The sequence below is a fragment of the Ictalurus punctatus genome, chromosome 25 (assembly GCF_001660625.3).
Source record: "Ictalurus punctatus breed USDA103 chromosome 25, Coco_2.0, whole genome shotgun sequence".
NCBI classification, from domain to species: domain Eukaryota; kingdom Metazoa; phylum Chordata; class Actinopteri; order Siluriformes; family Ictaluridae; genus Ictalurus; species Ictalurus punctatus.
The window spans coordinates 18,717,730-18,738,677 of record NC_030440.2 but is presented as its reverse complement, the minus strand read 5'-3'; the positions used below and the strand labels follow the sequence as shown (position 1 = coordinate 18,738,677).

At 40.7% G+C, this 20,948-nt stretch overlaps 2 protein-coding genes across 5 annotated transcripts; one reads left to right on the top strand and one right to left on the bottom strand.

The window, feature by feature from the left end:
• Positions 1-460: 460 nt before the first annotated feature.
• nitr3 (novel immune-type receptor 3) lies at positions 461-9,005 on the top strand. 2 transcript variants are annotated; one of them, XM_047153845.2, is made up of 6 exons: positions 461-567; positions 6,957-7,289; positions 7,420-7,770; positions 7,860-7,958; positions 8,060-8,094; positions 8,270-9,005. In XM_047153845.2, exons 1-6 carry the CDS (start codon positions 528-530, stop codon positions 8,387-8,389), a joined length of 978 nt encoding a protein of 325 aa, XP_047009801.1. In that variant the 5' UTR covers positions 461-527; the 3' UTR covers positions 8,390-9,005.
• On the bottom strand, positions 5,506-15,604 carry nitr11 (novel immune-type receptor 11). 3 transcript variants are annotated; one of them, XM_053675533.1, is made up of 5 exons: positions 15,458-15,604; positions 15,015-15,359; positions 14,765-14,863; positions 6,423-6,460; positions 5,506-6,293 (listed from the first exon to the last, which is right to left on the bottom strand). In XM_053675533.1, exons 1-5 carry the CDS (start codon positions 15,507-15,509, stop codon positions 6,174-6,176), a joined length of 654 nt encoding a protein of 217 aa, XP_053531508.1. In that variant the 5' UTR covers positions 15,510-15,604; the 3' UTR covers positions 5,506-6,173.
• Positions 15,605-20,948: the final 5,344 nt, after the last annotated feature.

The following is a 20,948-nucleotide window of genomic DNA, read 5'->3' as shown; positions in this document are numbered from 1 at the left end:
GTCTCTAAAAATATCATGTAGCATGTCGAGAGCACTATTTATTCAAACTGTGCTAGAGACTGTGCTCTATCTGTGTGAGGCCTGTTATCCACCCTAAAATCTAGTTTCCATCTCACACCAGAGTGTGTGTCAGTGTTTTATAAAAGTCTATCTTACATCTCTTACAGCCCTCTTAAAGAGAGAAGCAAACTCTTTAGATTTTATCTCTCACTTTAAACCACAGTGCTGTTTCCATTAACACTGACACACACTCTAGAATCTGGATTTAATCTCCCTCCTCAGTTCCTCAAACACTAACAAGTTCAGTGCAGCTGAAAGTGCTGATGTAGTGCTGCGTCATTTCCCATCACGACTATCTGTAGACTACATACAGCCTTTTTTACTGAGACTTTACATCTCATTACAGATACTGGACCAATCAAATCAGTCCACAAATTCAAACCATCCAATCAGTGGAGACTCTGAACCTGTTTTCTACTGAACTCACAAGTTCATTAGCTCACTATCACTTTGTCTGAACAGGAACGATGATCACACTCTTTGTCGCTCTTTCTCTCGTCATAACTGGTGAGTGACATTTAGAATATTTTAACCTGAAATACTTTCACTGCATATTGATCTTATTTAATGACATCATTGACCTTAAACACTGATTTTGTTTCAGTGAAAACTTCTGATGTCAAGGATCTTCAAGTTCAAAAAGTCAAGCGTGGGGGAGATGTAACCATAAAATGTGAAAACTTATACACTGAAGTTAATTTTATTTGGTTCAAACAGAGTTTTGGAAAATTTCCTCAGGAAGTGGTGAAACAGGTGGATAAAAGGAACAGATACGGTGCACAATTTAATGATGGACGCTTCAGTATTAGTGAAGATAAAAAACCGTTTAATCTCAACATTAAAGAAATCAAAGAAGAGGATTCAGGAACATATTTCTGTGCAGAACTGCAGGCATCTTCACTACGCTTTGCACCTGGAACCCTTTTGGTTGTTGAAGGTAAACAGTTTTACTCTGATATCCTGCTCCTGAACTCGATCTAATTCCAGATCAACACTTTATCTAGAATTCTCTATCATTTCACACCACTCGTTATTTATAGTATTATTTTTACTAATTGATGTTAAAGCTGAGGAGATGAAACAACATCCTCCGACTGTCACGGTGATGGAGAACGGAGAGTCGCTCGCACTCCAGTGTTCAGTACAAGCGTTTACTTCAAGCTGTGAAGGACAGAGTGTGTACTGGTTCAGACACGGCTCAGGAGAATCTCATCCAGGAATCATTTACACTCATGGAGACGGCAGTGATGAGTGTAAGAAGAGCTCTGAGGCTGGTTCTCCTACACAGAGCTGTGTCTACACTCTCCCCAAGAGGAACCTCCCAACCTCTGATAATGGAACGTTCTACTGTGCTGTGGCTGCGTGTGGACAAATCCTCTTTGGGAATGGAATTAAAGTGGAAGTAAAAGGTAAGCAAGACTCCTACTCTCTAACAGAATTACTTTAAACTTTGTTTCACTAGACTCAGTAATGTTTCAGTTGTTGAAGTGTTTCTAAACAGCTTAATTTTTCTATACAGGTTCCAGTGACAATACTGATCAGATGGATTTGTTGTTCTGGCTCTCCGTTTTTAGAGTTGGAGTTCTTGCCTTCATACTTATTATCTTTACAATGTATTACAATGTTTTAAAATTAAGATCAATTTAGAACTTAATATTTCAAGACAAATCTAATAAATGCGTTACATAAAGGGAAAAAATGTTAGTTTCAACTTTTGCTAATTGCTTTGTTTTTCTACCTAGATTTATTTTATTTGGTTCAAAACTGAAAAAAAAAACAAAAAAACACACAAAAAAAAACATTTAAATAAGTAAAATTTGTAATGAATATAAAATGTGTTAGTCCTCTTGATTCATGAGATCTATTACATTTTCCATCTTGGTATGTGATTTATTTTTTAATTTTTTAAAATGTTTTGTGAAATAAACTGCAGCATTTTTCCTTTAATATATTTGACAAGAGCTGCAGTGAATGAATGGAGTGAATTAATACAAATGTGACAGTACTAATAAATAGCAATTATTTGTTTTTCACGACATGTTTGAGGATCTAAAATGCTTCTGTAAATTAGATGATTTCTTGATTTTTTAAATTTACTTTTCATTTTATTAATCTACAAAAAAGCAAATACAATATTGGTGAGGTAATTTGTTGATGATCTTATTTTCCGAAGTGCATTGAACAATAGGGTGTCCTTTACAGATGTATGACCTAAGTACGGCTTCACCTCTAGTAGGGCTTACAAGAGGCAAGCCAGTATTTCCCACACATAGATCATGCTCAGTCAGAGTGCCAAATTATATTCAAGCCCACACAAGTACATTTCATCCCCTATAGAAGGCCCGTTGTTCCCAGGTTTCCTTTTCCACATCCAAAACCCTGCTTTCTGCAATCTAAAGAGGATCTTGAAAACATGAAATGACTTGAATGCAATACTTCATTTTTTTTTTAAAAAAACAACATTTTTTCATTTTATTCATTAGCAGACACTTTTATCCAAAGCAAGAGGAAATACAAAGCAGTATATCAAGCGTAGAAGTCGTTCTACCATACAAGATTTTTAATTGAGTTCTAGAGAAGCAAAGTCCACAGAGTAGAGATCTAAGAGTCAGTCTAAGTGCAGAATTTTTTTTTTGTTTAAGTGTGTGTGTGTTGGGGAGGAGTGGGGGGACAGTTGGGGGTTTGTTAAGTCTTTGCGGAAGACGTGGGTCTTTAACCTTTTTTGAAGATAGTAATTGATTCTGCTGAAGCTAGATAACAAACGTCTCAAACCAAACACCAGCGTGATGCCATTAAGGTTTTTACCACATCAAAGGTCCTGAAACTGCCAGACTCATAGACTGCAGCAGCACTTTGTTTTGCGTGCATAAGTCTAGACATGTTTCACAGCTTAATCATTTAATAATCATATAGTGTGAGAGTTTTCTTTAATACCCCTTCTTTGGTGTTTGTAAAACTTTTTCGTCTTTTAAGAGATCAAAATAATTGAGCTCAGTCTCTAGCACAGTCTGTACATCAGATTTATCAGAGAAATTATCATCAATGAGTTTCATCTCTTTTGTGTTTTAGCCTGAGATTGTAATATAAAGACATCTGGACCGTTGAAGTGACACAAAATAAGTCCGTGTGAGCTGCTGGCTAAAGCACTCATCTATCTGAGGCTTGAAACCACAATGCTATTTCTGTTAAACTGAAACATGTGATGTGACAGAGTGCTGCTGCAGCCAATAACACTTCTTCACATGCATTAAGAGCGTTTGGATCAAATACTTGAGCCCACATCCAGAAATGATTCTGGGCTCGTTTGGGGGCGGGGATGAACATCACAGGTTTGCCTTCACATTGAAGAATTCCTTCTGAACCGTGGATCGATTGTGCAGTTCCATACGTCACTTTTGTACACACAGGTTTGTAAAATGGTAGCCATTAGGTTCATCCTTTTCTTCTCAGGTGATGAAGAATAGCAGTTTTTGGAAGCACGGCATGTCATCATGCAGGAAAACCTGCAAAAGAGAAGTCATTCTGCTGTAAGAAGATTTTTAGCCATGGAGGCTGATGCTGAACCAAACTGCTCCAGTGCTGTGAAAGTACACCTCTCCCTTCCCACCTTACACTCTGTAACAGTGGACTACATAAAGTTTATCCCAATATGCAGGCAATACATACTTTCTGTAGTGCTTCTGGCTGCTGAGCGCACTGCTTACTCCAATGTGAGAGGAAATCTCAGACAGATCCCCCTCCCCAGATCCCCCATTTATTCATTGAGCAGATGCTTTTATCCAAAGCGACTTACAAATGAGGACATGAGAAGCACCTTTCCAAAAGTCCCCCTTATGGTGGTCCTGGCAGGCATTGTCTATAATGTGGTCTTTTTCCAGAGGAGCTGAGGAGCAGACTTTGCGCATACAGGTGGAAAGCAGGTGGTGGATCAGCAGCAGGCTTGCTGGGGTCAGATGGCTGGGGTAGGACATGAATGCTGGGGGTTCTTAGGTAGAAGGCCAGATTCGGAGGCTGTGTCACCAGCCTCTGGCATGAGAAAAGCTTAGGAGACTGTCCCATCGGCCTCTGCCAGGAATTTGATGTGTAAGGGTGTCCCATCGGCCTCTGGCGTGAACATGGCTTGGTAGACTGCCTCATCGGCCTCAGGCTTAGACTGGTACAAGACATGTGAGGCTGTCTCATCGGCTTCTGTCGTGAGCAGAACTTGGTAGCTGTGCCATCGACCTCTAACAGGAAGTGAACTTGGGAGGCCATGCTGTTGAGCTCAGACGAACATGGTGTTGGAGGTTACCTCATAGTCCTCTAGCAAGATCATGGTTGGAGAGACCATCTCGTTGGTCTCAGGCTGGACCTCTGGAGATGAGGTAGCCAAGTTGACTTCTAGCTGGAACTCTGCAGGGACAACCACCTCCTGTTTCTCAAGCTGGAGCTCTGGAGATCAGGTCGCCACAGTGACCTCCGTCTGATGTTCTGCAGGGGAAACCACCTCGTGGGTCTCAGCTGGTGGTCTGGAGGTAAGGTAGCCACATCGACCTCGGGCTGGAGCTGGGCTCTGTAGGCCGCCCTGTCGGCCTCGGGCTGGAGCTGGGCTGTGCCGGCTGTCCTGTCACTGAAGCTGGGCTGTGGAGGCCTACCTGTCAGCCGCTTCATATTAGCTGCTGAAGGCAGACCAGGTTTGTCCGACAGGCTGGTCCTCCTCAAAAAATGTTAAGTCGGGGTTGAATTCAGGTCTCCCGAACACCTTTATTAATAGTCCAACCAACTGTGATATATTACTTAGTCCTGGATCTAGTGGCACTCAGGAACTCATCCCACTAGTGAGATGGGCCAGTGTATTCCACTTTATTACACATAACTTTATTTATGCAATTTAACGTTTGAATTTCTTTGTGTGTGGATTTTGTGATTTATTAGCCAACATCTGGTGAAAAAATTTACGTGAATAGGATCATTGGAAATATATTTACTGAAAGAAATGTTGACGTGTTCAATACTTATTTCCTCCACTGTTTAAAAAATACGTGTAGTTCAACTATTTCACTTTCCCGTGATGTCAGTGTCATAACAGGGTTTATCAGTGAAGATGAAAATCTCCTTCTACGACATCACATCACTGAATCTGGATTTAAACTCCCTCCTCAGTTCTTTAAACACTTTAACAAGTTCAGTGCAGCTGAAAGTGCTGATGTAGTGCTGCGTCATTTCCCATCACGACTATTTGTAGACTACATACAGCCTTTTTTACTGAGACTTTACATCTCATTATCAGTCCAGAGCTTCAAAACATCCAATCATCCAACCCCCAGCCCTGGAGATGTGAGGCGAACGTGCTAACCACTAAGCCGGTCATGAACATCACTCACATAAATGTCTGAATATAATCAGGGAGGACTATTAGGTACATCGATAATGGACTTTAACAAAATGATGACACACACAGTGTAATATGGCATTTGTGGAATTTATTAAGGAGGCACAATGTAAATTGTGAAAAACATTAAGATAAAGAAAACCTCGACACTTCATCAGTCATCAATATACATTTCTAATGAAATTGAATATTTATTGCCTGGAGATTAATTTCAGGTTAAACAGTGGAATCTCATCAGTAATGCAGTAAACACTCGTCTTTATACTCAGCCCTCTTAAAGGTCCTCAGTATTTCTGGAAAATTGTTCAAATGTATAAAAGTTTTACATTTACAGATGTACTGACTACTAAATGTTCAGATAATCTACATTAATTACGGTATTCACCAGATTTATCCTCTTTATAAAACTCATGTGTTTCAAAGCAAAATAAATTAAAGTTAAAGCAAGATGTGAACCATGAGCCGTTCTTTAATACTTTAACCTTCAGAATCAAACAAAATGTTCTTTTACATTCTAGAAATCATGTGCAAGAGAAAATGCTGAGAAAAAATCCCAAATATAAGACTTTCATTCAAGAAAGAAAAAAACAGCAGGATGTAGGATTTTGATCAGAAATATTTTTTAAAGCTTCATCCATCAAGTGAAGCAAATCAGTAGATGAATGATGTTAGGAGTCACCATGGAAACGGCAATAACACTTACATTTTGGTTGTGTTTCAAGTCTGAAGTCATTGTCTTTATCTATTTTATTTTAACTTGTGCATAAACGTCTTCATGGCTCTTGTCTCTGGATGTTCTGGAGGATGAAGGTTTCTTAGCAAAACTCACAGCTGCATAGTTCAAGACATCTTCATCATCAGCCTGATAAAGAACAAGAGCCGTTATTGTGTAAATAGCTGTCTATTAGAATTCTCTGTGCATTGTGGATTGTAGGTCAGATGTGGATTTATTTAACAGAATAGAATCACAATTAATAGAAGACTGGATTACCTGATTGGTGGGAGTTTGATGGTTTCTTGATGAAGCACCTGAACAATAATACACATAAGTAAAGTTTAAATGTAGAAAGGAGTCACATTTTGGTGACAAATTTATACAGTAACTCTATAAATAATAATAATAATAATAATAATAATAATAATAATAATAATAATAATAATAATAATAATTAGTAAACAAACCTTTTCTCTGATTTTTATATAAAACTCCAAGCAGAAACACGATTACAATAAGAGATATTATAATGGAGGTCGTCAAGACAATAATCCAAAAGTTGTCTCCTGAAATGATGAAAATGAACAACTTGTATAAATATTGGATGATTTATTAACAGGAAAAGGTTTTAACTACAGAAAATTCTGTTATAGAAAGTGTCTGAACAGGAACGATGATCACACTCTTTGTCGCTCTTTCTCTTGCCACAACTGGTGAGTGACATTTAGAATATTTTAATCTGAAATACTTTCACTGCATATTGATCTTATTTAATGACATCATTGACCTTAAACACTGATTTTGTTTCAGTGAAAACTTCTGATGTCGAGGATCTTCAAGTTCAAATAGTAAAGCGTGGAGAAAATGTAACTATAAAATGTGACGACTTTAACGGTGACAAAAATAAATTAGTTTGGTTCAAACAGAGTTTTGGAAAATTACCTCAGTTGATTGTGAAACCGGTGGAGAAGACGATCAGATACGGTGCAGGATTTAATGAAGGACGCTTCAGTACTAGTGTAGATAAACTGTTTCATCTCAACATCAAAGAAATCAAAGAAGAGGATTCAGGAACATATTTCTGTGCAGAAGAGCTGAATTCTTCACTATACTTTTCATCTGGAACCGTTTTGGTTGTTGAAGGTAAACAGTTTTACTCTGATATCCTGCTCCTGAACTCGATCTAATTCCAGATCAACACTTCATCTAGAATTCTCTATCACTTCACACCACTCGTTATTTATAGTATTATTTTTACTAATTGATGTTAAAGCTGAGGAGATGAAACAACATCCTCCGACTGTCACGGTGATGGAGAACGGAGAGTCGCTCACACTCCAGTGTTCATTAAAAGCGTTTACTTCAAGCTGTGAAGGACAGAGTGTGTACTGGTTCAGACACGGCTCAGGAGAATCTCATCCAGGAATCATTTACACTCATGGAGACGGCAGTGATGAGTGTAAGAAGAGCTCTGAGGCTGGTTCTCCTACACAGAGCTGTGTCTACACTCTCCCCAAGAGGAACCTCCCAACCTCTGATAATGGAACGTTCTACTGTGCTGTGGCTGCATGTGGACAAATCCTCTTTGGGAATGGAACTGAAGTGAAAGTAATTCAAATAAAAGGTAAGACATTTGAGGACCTAAAAGTCCTGTTGATAACTTAGAGACAGTTATAGTGATACTGATCCAAATGATGCTTTTTATCTTTTCAGAAAATAATTGGATTGTTTATGTCTTAACAACCTCCAACATAACATCTGTTATTGTAATCATGGTTCTGGTTGGAGTTTTACTTAAAAAACAAAGAAAAGGTTTGTTTACTGTAATTATTATTATTTAAGAAAATGAATTTTCATCTCAAAAACACTTATTACAGTTAATTGTTACTGATATTTATTATTGTTGTATAAAGGGGCTTCCAGCGATCATCCAAATAACACAAATCAGGTAATCCAGTGATTTATCATGTGTATTGATTTTCTTTAAATAAATACAGATCTGTCCTCGAGTCTACAGGACATGTAGGATTATAACTGACATCACCTTACAAAATACAGTCAATAATAACTTTGTGAATCTTTTAATCCGCTCTGGTTTATAAATGGCTCTTGTTCTTTATCAGGCTGATGATGAAGATGTCTTGAACTATGCAGCTGTGAGTTTTGCTAAGAAACCTTCATCCTCCAGAACATCCAGAGACAAGAGCCATGAAGACGTTTATGCACAAGTTAAAATAAAATAGATAAAGTGACTTCAGAATTGAAACACAACCAAAGTGTAACTATTTACTCGTTTTGGAGACGGCAGTGTCATATTTTAATCAGACTAAAACTAGTGAGATTTATTGCTGTTAATCGAGCTGTTTCCATGGTGACTGCTAAAATCATGACTATACTAGTTTGCTTTAGTTGATTAAGACTGAAGCTTCTTTTTATTTGCGATCAAAAAGTTATATATTTACACGATTACAGTCTTTGTAATGCTGTCATTAGTCTTTCATTAACTTTGATCAGATCCTTTTTAAATTATATCCTATTATATAATTCCATTATATTCTGTTATATATATTTTCTGTGTTGTAACATGGGAGGTTGAAGGGGATAAATCTGTGTATAATGTAATTACTGTAAATGAGATAAAACATATTTCCTAAATATCTAGTCAGTACATCAGTAACTACAATGCAGGTTTACGCATTATTTATGTTTTTATAAATATTAAGGACTTTTAAGTGAAAGAAGGCTGAATATAAAGATGTGTGGTTACCGTTTTGATTATTTGACTGCTTAATCTGAAATTAAACTCCAGATAGTAAATTTTAATACAGATTAAAAATGTGTAATAATGACTGATTAAGTGCCAAGGTTTCATTTATATTTGCATTTGTTTTTATTTTACATAATTTACATTGGAAACTTTTTAATAAAAAAAAATCTATGAATAACATATTATATCATTTTGGTCATTTGTTGTGTGTGACTAGTTAAGATTTTCATGTTTAGCAGTGAATAAATACAAATGAGGAACATGTCCGTTATTGCTGTACCTAACACGCCTCCCTGGAATCTCCCTCAATAATAAAATGTAAAAGTAGTACACATGTGAATGATGTGATGTGGGAAGTATGAAGTCTGTCATTTAATGAAGTATGAAGTCTGTCGTTTCACCGTTGAGTAATTTTACTCAAACCTATATATATATATATATATATATATATATATATATATATATATATATATATATATATATATATATATATTGACCAAAATATCATACAGATATGCTAAGCACATGTGCATGTGAACATTCTGATGAACATGCTCCATTTGAGAGAGTGTCTAGGTTTTGCTTCATGTGCCAAGGCCTCCTGCCAGCATCCGCTCCTCAATTCTATGAAAATGATGAAAACCACCAGAAACATGGTCCATTTACTCATCACTCAGTGGATACCAACTTTTATCTGTTACATTACAATTTTTTTTGGAAAATGTTTTGTTTTAAAGACTCAGACATCGTAAAATAAAAAAAAATCTAACACAGACTTTGTTTAGGGTACCTAAGACTTTTGCACAGTACTGTCTATGTCACGTGAGGAGGTTGAGGACGGATGCAAATGCAGATAAGAGTTTTATTATAGGAGATATAGGCAGACAAATCCAAATCATGGAACAATTGCGTGGTCAAAACAGGCAAATGGTCAGCATTCAGCAAACAGGAAAAACAAACAGGTGTGTGTGATTAGAATTCCGGAGAAGGTGATCGTGTGCATGTGTGGGAAGTGTACTCCTCTTTGGCCATGCTTGTAGTTCATGGTGTATTGTGGGAAATGGAGTCAATTTTTTGCTGTGATGTGACAGAAACACCCCCTACCCCCACCCCCAAGCCGTTTCTCACGAAGCACCAAAAAACACAGGAACGTGGCTTGGGAGGCCGTCTCTTCGACCTCGGACAGGAACTTGACTTTATTCCGGAAGATCAAGAATGAGACAATCTCATTGGTTTCATGCTGGAGCCTCTCTCAAGGTGATCTCACCTGTAGTGCTCCAGTATGAGATCCACGAGGTGGTCTTACCATCAGAGCCCCATTCGGAGGTCATAATGGTGACCCCCTCCACAGAGCTCCAGCATGAGCTCCATGAGGTGGTCTCATCTACAGAGCTCCAGCCAGAGATCAACATGGTGACCTCATCTCCCGAGCTCCAACCTGAGACCGACGAGGTGGTCTCACCTGCCGAGCCCCAGTCGGAGGTCACCGTGGCGACCTCCTCCCCAGAGCTCCAGCATGAGATCCATGAGGTGGTCTCATCTGCAGAGATCCAGCCAGAGGTCAACATGGTGACTTCATATCCCGAGCTCCAATCTGCTCACCAAGTTCTCCTCATGCCTGAAGCTGTCGTCATCACCAATCAGGTTCTGCTCATGCCTGAAACTGATGTCATGAACAACCAGGCTCTGCTCATGACTGAAGCCGACATCATCACCTACCAGGTTCTGCTCACACCTGAAATTGACGTCACGACCAACCAGGCTCTGCTCCTGCCTGAAGCCAACATCATCACCAACCAGGTTCTGCTCACGCCTGAAACTGACGTCAAGACCAACCAGTTTCTGCTCATGCCTGAAACAGATTTCACGACCAACCAGGTTCTGATCATGCCCAAATCTGCTGACATGGACAACCAAGTTCTGCTCACGCTCATGGTTGGCGACACGGCCAACCAAGCTTGTGTTACACCCAAGCATGGTGACACATCCAACCGAGTTCAGTCAGCTGAGTCGGTGAAGAACGACACTTAGCCTCTCGGTGTGGCTAAGGACGACGCTTCGCCTTCCTACTCAGCCAAGGACGTCGCTCCGCATCCCTGCAGTTAAATGGGACACCTAATGGAGTCTAGGCCATAGGGGAATGGACAATGTGACCACTTCAACTGGACACTGCATGATTTGTTGCAGTCACTGTGAGCTTCTCAGAAGGGAGATTGGCCTCTTTGCCTTCCACAGGTGATATTTTTGTATAAAACTAAGTATGGATGAATCCCTATACTTGATGTTTAGGCAGGAGCAGTAGCTCCCAGTTGACTTCCTGCTTGGAATAGTTCAGCAGCCCGAAGCGGGAAGTGTGCATAGGTGGGTCCTGGAACAACAGAATAGGCTGCAGGTAGCTTTTGAAGGAGCTAGAGAGCAGCTAAATATTGCTGCAGAATGTTGTAAGACTCAACATGATGAACATGTCCAGGAGGTACCATTAAGGGAGGGCCAGTTGGTCCTTCTTATGGATTTTAATGTGAGAGTTCGGCATAATATCCATGACCTCTGTAGCCCAGTGGTATACATACCATGATATACCATATCATGGTATACATATTCATGATATACCATATCATGAAAGCTGCTAAGGCTGGTGGGCCTGTGTATTCCATCCCCCCAGTGAATGATTTAAGTAAATTAAGGCATGTGCATCGTTCAGCATTAAAATGGCATATTGGTAAGGACCCTGTGGGTATTCACCTGAATCGGCCAGGCCCAAGCCAGTATTACCTCTGGACAAGGAGGTCGAGGATGGAGACCTGTTTGTATTGGTGCCTGAGACACCACAGGTTGAGATAAACAGTAGGTGAGCCTCAGTTGTTTCCTGCAGGGCCGGAACTCGCCTCTAGGGGTGTGATCCCAGAGGTGGTGGACATTGGGGGAACACTGCCGGAGGTTGAGTCCGAAGTAGTGCCACCACAGTCTACTCCTCTTCGTGTTGATGGTGCGACGATCTGGAAGATCTACGGCTGGGCTAATATGTAACATCTCCCCCGACCAGTGGGAGAAATAAATTGTACTATACTTATATAGCGCTTTTTTAACCTTAACAATTTTACAAAGCGTTTTCCACTGATTCTCATTCACCCATTCACACACCAATTGTAGCAGAGATGCCATGCAAGGCACTAGCTTGCCATTGGGAGCAATTTGCAGTTCAGTGTCTTGCTCAAGAACACTTTGGCATATGGTGTCACGTGGGCCGGGAATCGAACCGCCAACCCCACGATTAGTGGACAGCTCACTCTACCACCTGAGCCACAACTGAATGAGTCACTGGGCCTGGGACAGCACCTAATCTCTAGTCTCTAGTGCTGTCTTTGCCTGGTTTCGGCCCTGGCATTAATTTCTCCAGGGGGTTGTGACCGAGTGCTCCATAGTTAGGTTGGCAATGTAAAACACTGGGGGTAGCAACATGCTGAAACTCATGCTAGCAACATGCTAATTCATGCTGGTGTGACCAGGCAAACTGTTGCTTTTTTCTTCCCCATGATGAGTGACGAGGGTGCGGGCCAATCAGTGGTAGTCATGACCTATTTAAGGTTTTATTGGGTACCGCACTGCATTCGTCATGTCTGACTGACCTTTTGGGTGAGCTTCCTGCAGCAACAAATGGGGAGGGGCTAGGGAGCATGTAGGTAGCTGTTTTGCTAAATATTTACATGTGTAAGTAAATGTGTTTGATATATTAGGTTTGCAACTGCAGTATCAGCGTCAGCACAGTATGTTTATCCATACCCCCATATGGACGTTTAAACGTGCATCCTCTTCATCCGCCTTGTATACGGCTCTCATTTTCAGGTGGGTTATACTTATTTGTAGTGTTTTGGGCTGTGTTTCGCTAGCAGGGAGGTTAATTTAAGGGTTGTTGCATTCTCAGAGTGCTAATGTTTAATCCCCCTAGCTAGCCAATGGACTATGGTCTTGGAAGAATATGCGAATGAAGACCACCCTCCAAGGAATGTTTGTTGGGAAATCAAACTAATTTGCACTGAAGGGTAAGCCTGCTTTCATATTTATGCATGGGTGTAGTGGTGTGTTAGACTGCATGGATTAGTAATGTGTGCTCTTTTCTAGGTTGACAGGAGGTTACCCCTTCCCGTAATATTTGAAGGTGTACGAGCGAGGAATTGTCGCTGTCCAGTTCGCGACCATTTTGGCATTTTACAGTTGCTGTCTTTAGAATAGCATTCATTGTGTTGCTAACTGCTGTCATTATTATTTTGAGTGGTGTGGTATTGTGGCTGTTTTTGTTGTTTATTTGGCAGGTGAGATCCGTATTACCTGATACATGGATGTTTTGTTTAAACGTGAGATTCGCATTTCTGTTTGTAAAAGTATTGCTTGTTTGGGCATCGTCTGCTTTTTATGTTTTGTTTGTATTTCTTTTGTGCTGGAATTGTGGCCTGCGTGGTGCATTTGGACCAGCAGCACTTTTGTGCAGTGGCTCACTTAGAGTAGGCCTGAATGCACCTTCTACGGGAGATGTAGTCTTCTAGTGTGTATGATCTCACGTGTGTGTGTGTGTGTGTGTGTGTGTGTGTATGTATGTGTGTGTGCGGGTGGGTGAGTGTGTGCAGGTTGTTTTTTGTTGTTGTTTCTTTCTTGTTAGTTATTTAAGACTTGGCACAAGTACTGCATATTTGGGGCATCAGTGTGACGGTTTTAGGCTTCGGCCTTTTGCTGAAGTGGTTCGATGATTGGGACTCCAAAACATTTTAATGTTGTAAAATTATATTGAATCTTAATAAAGTGTAATTAAAGTGTATTAAGTTCTTAATAAAGAACATCATTTTGTTAATTAGTAGTGTGTGATATGTCTAATACGCTTCCCTGGACTCTCAAACATTTGCTTGATGTGATGTGGAAAACATGAAGTTATCTTTGAATTTATGAAGAAAAATTTTAGAAATAAAGAGGACTACTGCATTTTAAATTCACTTTAGATTTTATTTAATACAATGCTTTTTTAAAAAATAATAAATTCCCTGAATTTCTCCCTAATTTATTCATGGGCAGTTCCAGCCCTCCAGTTCGGTCTCCCCTGTCACACAACAGCTACCAACCAGGGAGGGTGAAGGCTATCACATGCTTCCTGTGAGACACTGGAAGTCATATAACTGCATGTTCTCGAACTTCTGACCAACAGGGGGCGGCATAACACATTCACAGATGCCCATGATTGGCTGGTGTTGCCGTGATTGACAGGGGAGAGAGAGTATGTCCCTCCCTCCATGAGAGCACGGCCATTTTGCTCTCTTAGACTTCCGGCCACGGATGTCTGTGGCGTGGTCAGGATTAGACCCCGAGACAATAGGGAGAACGGTTTTGTACTGCGCCTCTCAGGAGCCCTTAAATGCAGCTGTAAGTACGGCTGGTAAATACTTCCACATTACAGTTAGACCAAAATCATTCCAATATATGGACAATATAAGCAATTAGCTCTAGTTAAATCTAACACACTGTTTTCTCCTTAAATCAGTATTTCTTCCATTTGGATCTGAATTTCTAATTTGATCTTAATTTGAAAACAATCAGGATTATTGGAAAGATAAGAAGCATGAAGGCAAGAACTCCAACTCTAAAAATGGAGAGCCAGACCAGCACATGCATCTGATCAGAACATCTGGAACCTGTATGGAAAAATAAAATGTTCAAAAAATAATAAACATCAGGAGCTGAAATATATAATGGAGTAACACTGAAAAAAACTTTAAATATTGGATGATTTATTAACAGGAAAAGGTTTTAACTACAGAAAATTCTGTTATAGAAAGTGAACGGAAGTTTATTTGATCAAAACTCTTACTTTCTCCATCACTGCTCTTTGAACCCTCATTGGACCCTGTAACAGAATCTGTGTTGATGTTAACCGTTCCAGGTGTAGGACAGTGTTTCATCTCTTCACCTTTACAAATACATTGGAAAAGCAGCAAATAAACAGAAATGATACTAAATATGAATAATGTGAAATATTCAACATTTAATGCATATGTACACATAATTCTGGTTAAAGTGTTGATCTGGAATTAGCAGGTTATCAGAGTAAAACTGTTTACCTTCAAATTGCAGACGTGTTCCAGATGTGAACTTTATTATATTTCCCTCCACTTCTCCACAGAAATATTCTCCTCCATCATCTTCTCTTGTTCCGATAATGTTGAGATCAAACTTCTGGTCATTTACAGTCATACTGAAGCGGCTATCTTTAAATCCCTCTGCAAATTTGTAGCCACTATTGGAGCTGTAATATCTTACAAAATACTGAGGCACTTTTCCAAAACTCTGTCTGTACCAAGCTAAATTATTTTTGTTTGTGACCTTGCTCATGCTACACTCCATAGTTACATTTTCTCCACGCTTTACTGTTTTCACATGAAGCTCCTTGATGTCAGAAGTTTTTACTGTAAAAAAGTGTTTAATATTTAATGTTTAATGTCAGTAAATGATTTAAATGTAAAATTTGACTATTTTAAATGAAAGTTTTCAAAATGTTACTCACCAGCTGTGCAGAGAGAAAAAAGAGAGTAAAGCGCGACAAAGAGTGTGATCATCGTTCCTGTTTAGACAAAGTGATAGTGAGGTAATGAACTTGTGAGTTCAGTAGAAAAGCAGGTCCAGACTCACGCCTGATTGGATGCTTTGAAGCTGTGGACTGATTTGATTGGTCCGTTAGCTGTAATGAGATGTGAAGCTCACAGTGAATTCTTGTCTATTCTGATGCTGTGATGAGTCACATGACTTTACAGATATGATGTACTGGAGCTCTATCAGTCCTGTGTGCTGGAACCTCTCTGATTGAAGAAGTTTAATGAAGTGCTTTTAGGTCAGCAGATCTAACAACCCCAAAGAGGAATAATGTGCAATCCCGCTGTGGGGGAGGGGGACGCAGTACAGTTTCAGTATGGTCCTTTCACAAATCATTTCTCTAAGGTAGAACCTGGAGTGAGCGTATATACGGGGTTTTACGGTACCGTCAGACACTTGGGTAAAAGTTCATCTGTATTATTTAAGATGTAGACACTAGAAAGGTTTTCATGCAAATGAAACACTCAGCATCACGGCGTGGTCCGGGGGTCACCGTGTGGAGGAGGTGAACTTACTGGATAGCTGAGTGAGGTAGCCAGTGAGGCCAGTACACTTCCAGTTTCAGGTTTGGTGATGTTGGGGAAAGGGCTGTTATTGTCAGTGGAGGAGACAGAAGGCCTTATTGATAAATAAAACCACACTTTGCTAGGACTGGAGCAACGTTACTGTAATGAGCTCACCCTTGTGCTGCGAGTGTTTGTACTGAGAACATTGAAAAATACACACATCTCATGTCGGCCTCCGTGGATAAAATCTTCTTACACCAGAACAGCTCCTCGTGTGCAGGTTTTCCTCCATAATGACATGCTGCTTGAGTGCTGGAACCAAATGAAACTAATAAAAACAATGAAAGGATGAACCTCCAGCAGAGCTGCATACGCATAAGTGAGGTATGGAATTGCAGAAGTGATCCATGGCTCAGAATTAATTCCTCTGTGTGACAGCAAACCTGTGATTATAAGCCCCGCCCACAAACAAGCCTAGAAGCAGTCATGAGAGTGGACTCGAGTGTTCAGTCCAAGTGTGAGAACGCTCTTAACACATTTGTAGAAGTGTTACTGGCTGCAGCAGCGCTCTCTCACATCATGCAGTTGTTTCAGTTGAACAGAAATAGCATTGTGGTTTCTGAGTTTCTGAGACTGAGTGTTTTAATCAGAAGCTCACACCGACTTCTTTTGGGTCACTTCAACAGTCCAAATGTCTTCATGTTAGAATCTCAGGCTAAAACACAAAAGAGCTGGAGTTCATTCATTAAAATGTCTCTAAAAATATCATGTAGAATGTCGAGAGCACTATTTATTCAAACTGTGCTAGAGACTGTGCTCTATCTGTGTGAGGCCTGTTATCCACCCTAAAGGACATAACAACAGAGACAGAACTGGGATTAATTCAAGTATAATCTCACACCTTTGGGTAGATTTGAATGTAATGATTAACTTGTATAAAACATGTCCACAATTATTTATTCAGAACGTTTAGACATAGTGCCCCAGTGTGTGAGGGTGTGGAGGAAGACTCGAGAGGCAGCCGGAATCTTAACTGATCTCCGGGTTCACGATTATTCAGGCCGCGCTTTTCAGTGCACTTTCAAAACAACAAACAGAAAACTCACGCCTTTTTCTCTGTTAGGTTCAAGTTCACACTTCTTTGCGTTTGTGTGTGTGTGTGTGTGTGTATCTGTGTGTGGGGGGGTGTACATATGTGTGTGTGTGTGAGTGTGTGTGTTGTGGGGGGGGGGCACCCATGCTCTGTCTCTTTCTCTTACTTGCAGGTTCAAAAAAGCTCAAACAGATACAAATAATTAGACTGTCGGTTAGACCCGCCTCCTCTACATCCACAGCTGAAGCTCGACCACGCCCCCACCGCCACAGTTAATTTCCTAAGGCTTTTAATTTTATTTAAATTACAGGTGGTATTTATTTATTTATTATTTGTGTTTGTTCTTTCTTTTAGCTTTTATGTTGTATAATATTCATATATTGTAATGTTTATGTTCACAAACACAAAGACACAAATACACATTAACACAGACGTTTAAACCAGGCTTTACTGTGTGTGTGTGTGTGTGTGTGTGTGTGTGTGTGTGTGTGTGTGTGTGTGTGTGTGTGTACAGTGTATCCTAAGAAAACACTTAACATAATATAACTTTTGATAAAACCTGGTCCTGATCTCTTTGGTGGTGGTTTGGACTACACGTAACAATGCACCATATTTCTGGTCCTGAAGTAGCTGCTGCGTGCTACAGAACCACCATCTTGATCAGAACCACTGGATTTATAAAAGTCTAACATCTCTTACAGCCCTGATAAAGAAAGAATCAAACTCTTTAGTTTATATCTGTCACTTTAAGCCACAGTGCTGTTTCCATTAACACTGACACACACTCTCTGGTGTGAGATGGAAACTAGAGGACAAACGTCTCAAACCAAACACCAGCGTGAGGCCATTAAGGTTTTTACCACATCAAAGGTGCTGAAACTGCCGGACTCATAGACTGCAGCAGCATTTTGTCTAAACGTTCTGAATAAATAATTGTGGACATGTTTTATACAGGTTAATCATTACATGATTCAAATCTACCCAAAGGTGTGAGATTATACTTGAATTAATCCCAGTTCTGTCTCTGTTGTTATGTCCTTTAGGGTGGATAACAGGCCTCACACAGATAGAGCACAGTCTCTAGCACAGTTTGAATAAATAGTGCTCTCGACATTCTACATGATATTTTTAGAGACATTTTTATGAATGAACTCCAGCTCTTTTGTGTTTTAGCCTGAGATTCTAACATGAAGACATTTGGACTGTTGAAGTGACCCAAAAGAAGTCAGTGTGAGCTGCTGATTAAAACACTCAGTCTCAGAAACTCAGAAACCACAATGCTATTTCTGTTCAACTGAAACAACTGCATGATGTGAGAGAGCGCTGCTGCAGCCAGTAACACTTCTACAAATGTGTTAAGAGCGTTCTCACACTTGGACTGAACACTCGAGTCCACTCTCATGACTGCTTCTAGGCTTGTTTGTGGGCGGGGCTTATAATCACAGGTTTGCTGTCACACAGAGGAATTAATGGATCACTTCTGCAATTAAGTAAGAGCTGCATGTTGTTTGTGTCATGCAGGGTTACATGGGTTCGTTTCATTAAAGGGTGGATTGAGGAGCTTTGTGCAATGCTTTCAGCGACAGCGGTCTCCATGGAAACGCGTGTAACACACCATTACGTTTCCTGGGCCATGTGAGTCGCCATTTAACAGGTATGTCGTTGTTTTAGGTTTAGGACCGTGTGATCATTCAGTAATATTCTGTGTCTTTTTTTCCCCCAATAATTGCGGTGGCCAGCTGCAGAGGATCAGTCTATCCCCGTGTTGTGGTGGTGGGTGTCTTGCCTGAATGCGGTGTTCACTGTGAGGTGTTGCGTGCTGTGGTGTGTGCATGTATGAATGCTGTGTCCATCGGATTAGGAGTGCCAATCCCCAATTCTGAAGTGTTAACGTCCATGTGTGTTATTCAGGTGATTTATTTTGTTTCTCTCCCTCTCTGGATGTGTCTTAAATAAAGCTTTTTATTTTTTTATCCAGCCAATGTCTGATACCTGACTCAACCCTTATAGTGGCAACATGCGACATATGTGGCAGGACATTAAGGCCATCAGCAACTACAGGACTACATCACTCATCTGTGACAGTGATGCCTCCCTTCCAGATGTGCTGAACATCTGCTTTGCTCGGTTTGAGGTGCAAAATGATGTGACTGCGAGGAAGACCACCCCTCCTAACAACGACCAGGTTCTGTGTTTAACCACAGCTGATGTGAGGAAAACTCTCCACAGAATCAACCCAAAGAAAGCTGCTGGACCAGACAACATTCTTGGCAGAGTGCTCAGAGAATGTACAGATCAGCTAGCAGATGTTCTCACTGACATCTTCAACGTCTCCCTGTTGTTCGCCGTCGTTCCAACGTGCTTCAAGGGCACCACCATTGTCCCCATGCCGAAGAAGTCTTCAGTGTCCAGCCGCAATGACTACTGTCCCATTGCACTCACACCCATCATCATGAAGTGCTCCGAGAGGCTCGTCATGAGGCACATTAAGACCCTGCTGTCCCCCTCACTGGACCCCCCTGTAATTCGTGTATCGTCCTAAATGCTCAACAGATGTAGCCAGCGACACCACCCTACATCTGGCCCTCATCCCCCTGGACAAGAAGCACACCTACATTCGAATGCTGTTCATAGACTTCTGTTCAGCATTCAACACAATCCTTCCTCAGCACCTGCTTGGAAAACTGAACCTACTGGGCCTGAACACCTCCATCTGCAACTGGATCCTGAACTTCCTGACTGGGAGGATTTAATCAGTTTTTTTTTTTATTGTGAACATCATCTCCAGCACCACCACACTCAGCACGGGACCCCCCAGGGCTGTGTGCTCAGTCCACTACTGTTCACTCTGCTGACTCACGACTGTGCTGCAATGCACAGCTCCAATCACCTCCTCAAGTTCACCGATGGCCGGTGTCATCTGCAAGAACCACGAGTCACAGTCACAGGACTACCGGAACGATAAAATATCAAACTTTTTGGCTGTCTACCCTGAGAATAGACTAGTTTGGAGTTGCTAGCCAAGGGGACGCACAACTAAGCTATCACTGTATGGGTTTAACTGCTACAGAGCCATGCAAAGTACTTTATCTGTCCTTCTGCTCTGCTCATATCATCTTCACATAACTTGGATCTCATATAGACATTTACACACGTTGGCTTTCGTTGCATTCTTATGTGATCTCGCGTCCTTGAGAACTTGTTCTGCTGAAGTTCAATTCCAATACTCAGGAAGTAGAAGTAGCGGGGATGCATGAAATTACCCCGGTGTGTTCTTGATATGAAGGATGCAACAGATGCAGCCCTGAGTGCACCGAACACTCCTGAAGTCCCAAAACAATAGCGGATGATGTAAGCCTGACCCATACGTGTAGTTTTAGTGTATCTTTTAACGACAATAATATAAATAAATCAAAATATGAATCTAAGAAATAAATTTAGATAACTTCCACTTATGCCTGACTTTAGAAAGACTACTGATCTGGTAGAATCTAACACGGCCACACACACACACAGACACACACACACACACACACACACACACACACACACACACACGGTAGTGGTCAGATTCAGTGTTATTGACAGTTTTTCTTACCGATGGCAGGATATCACTTTTTTCTGATTTTCCTTCCATACATCCATTTTCTCTAATGCTTATCCTACACAGGGTCGTGGGGAACCTGGAGCCTATTCCAGAGAGCCTGGGCACAAAGCGGGGGACACCCAAGACTAGGGGTGCCAATCCATTGTAGGGCACACACACATACACACACACATACACACACATACACACACACACACAC

Excerpts from the sequence above, each read along its gene's own strand:
- nitr11 (XM_053675533.1), bottom strand. The coding sequence starts at position 15,509 with ATGATCACACTCTTTGTCGCGCTTTACTCTCTTTTTTCTCTCTGCACA. Across the intron at positions 6,461-14,764 it reads AAAGAGCAGTGATGGAGAAA|GTGCTTCATCAAGAAACCAT; the intron begins GTAAGAGTTTTG and ends ATTATTGTTCAG. Across the intron at positions 6,294-6,422 it reads ATCAAACTCCCACCAATCAG|GCTGATGATGAAGATGTCTT; the intron begins GTAATCCAGTCT and ends GTTCTTTATCAG.
- nitr3 (XM_047153845.2), top strand. The coding sequence starts at position 528 with ATGATCACACTCTTTGTCGCTCTTTCTCTCGTCATAACTG. Across the intron at positions 7,290-7,419 it reads AACCGTTTTGGTTGTTGAAG|CTGAGGAGATGAAACAACAT; the intron begins GTAAACAGTTTT and ends TTGATGTTAAAG. Across the intron at positions 8,095-8,269 it reads ATCCAAATAACACAAATCAG|GCTGATGATGAAGATGTCTT; the intron begins GTAATCCAGTGA and ends GTTCTTTATCAG.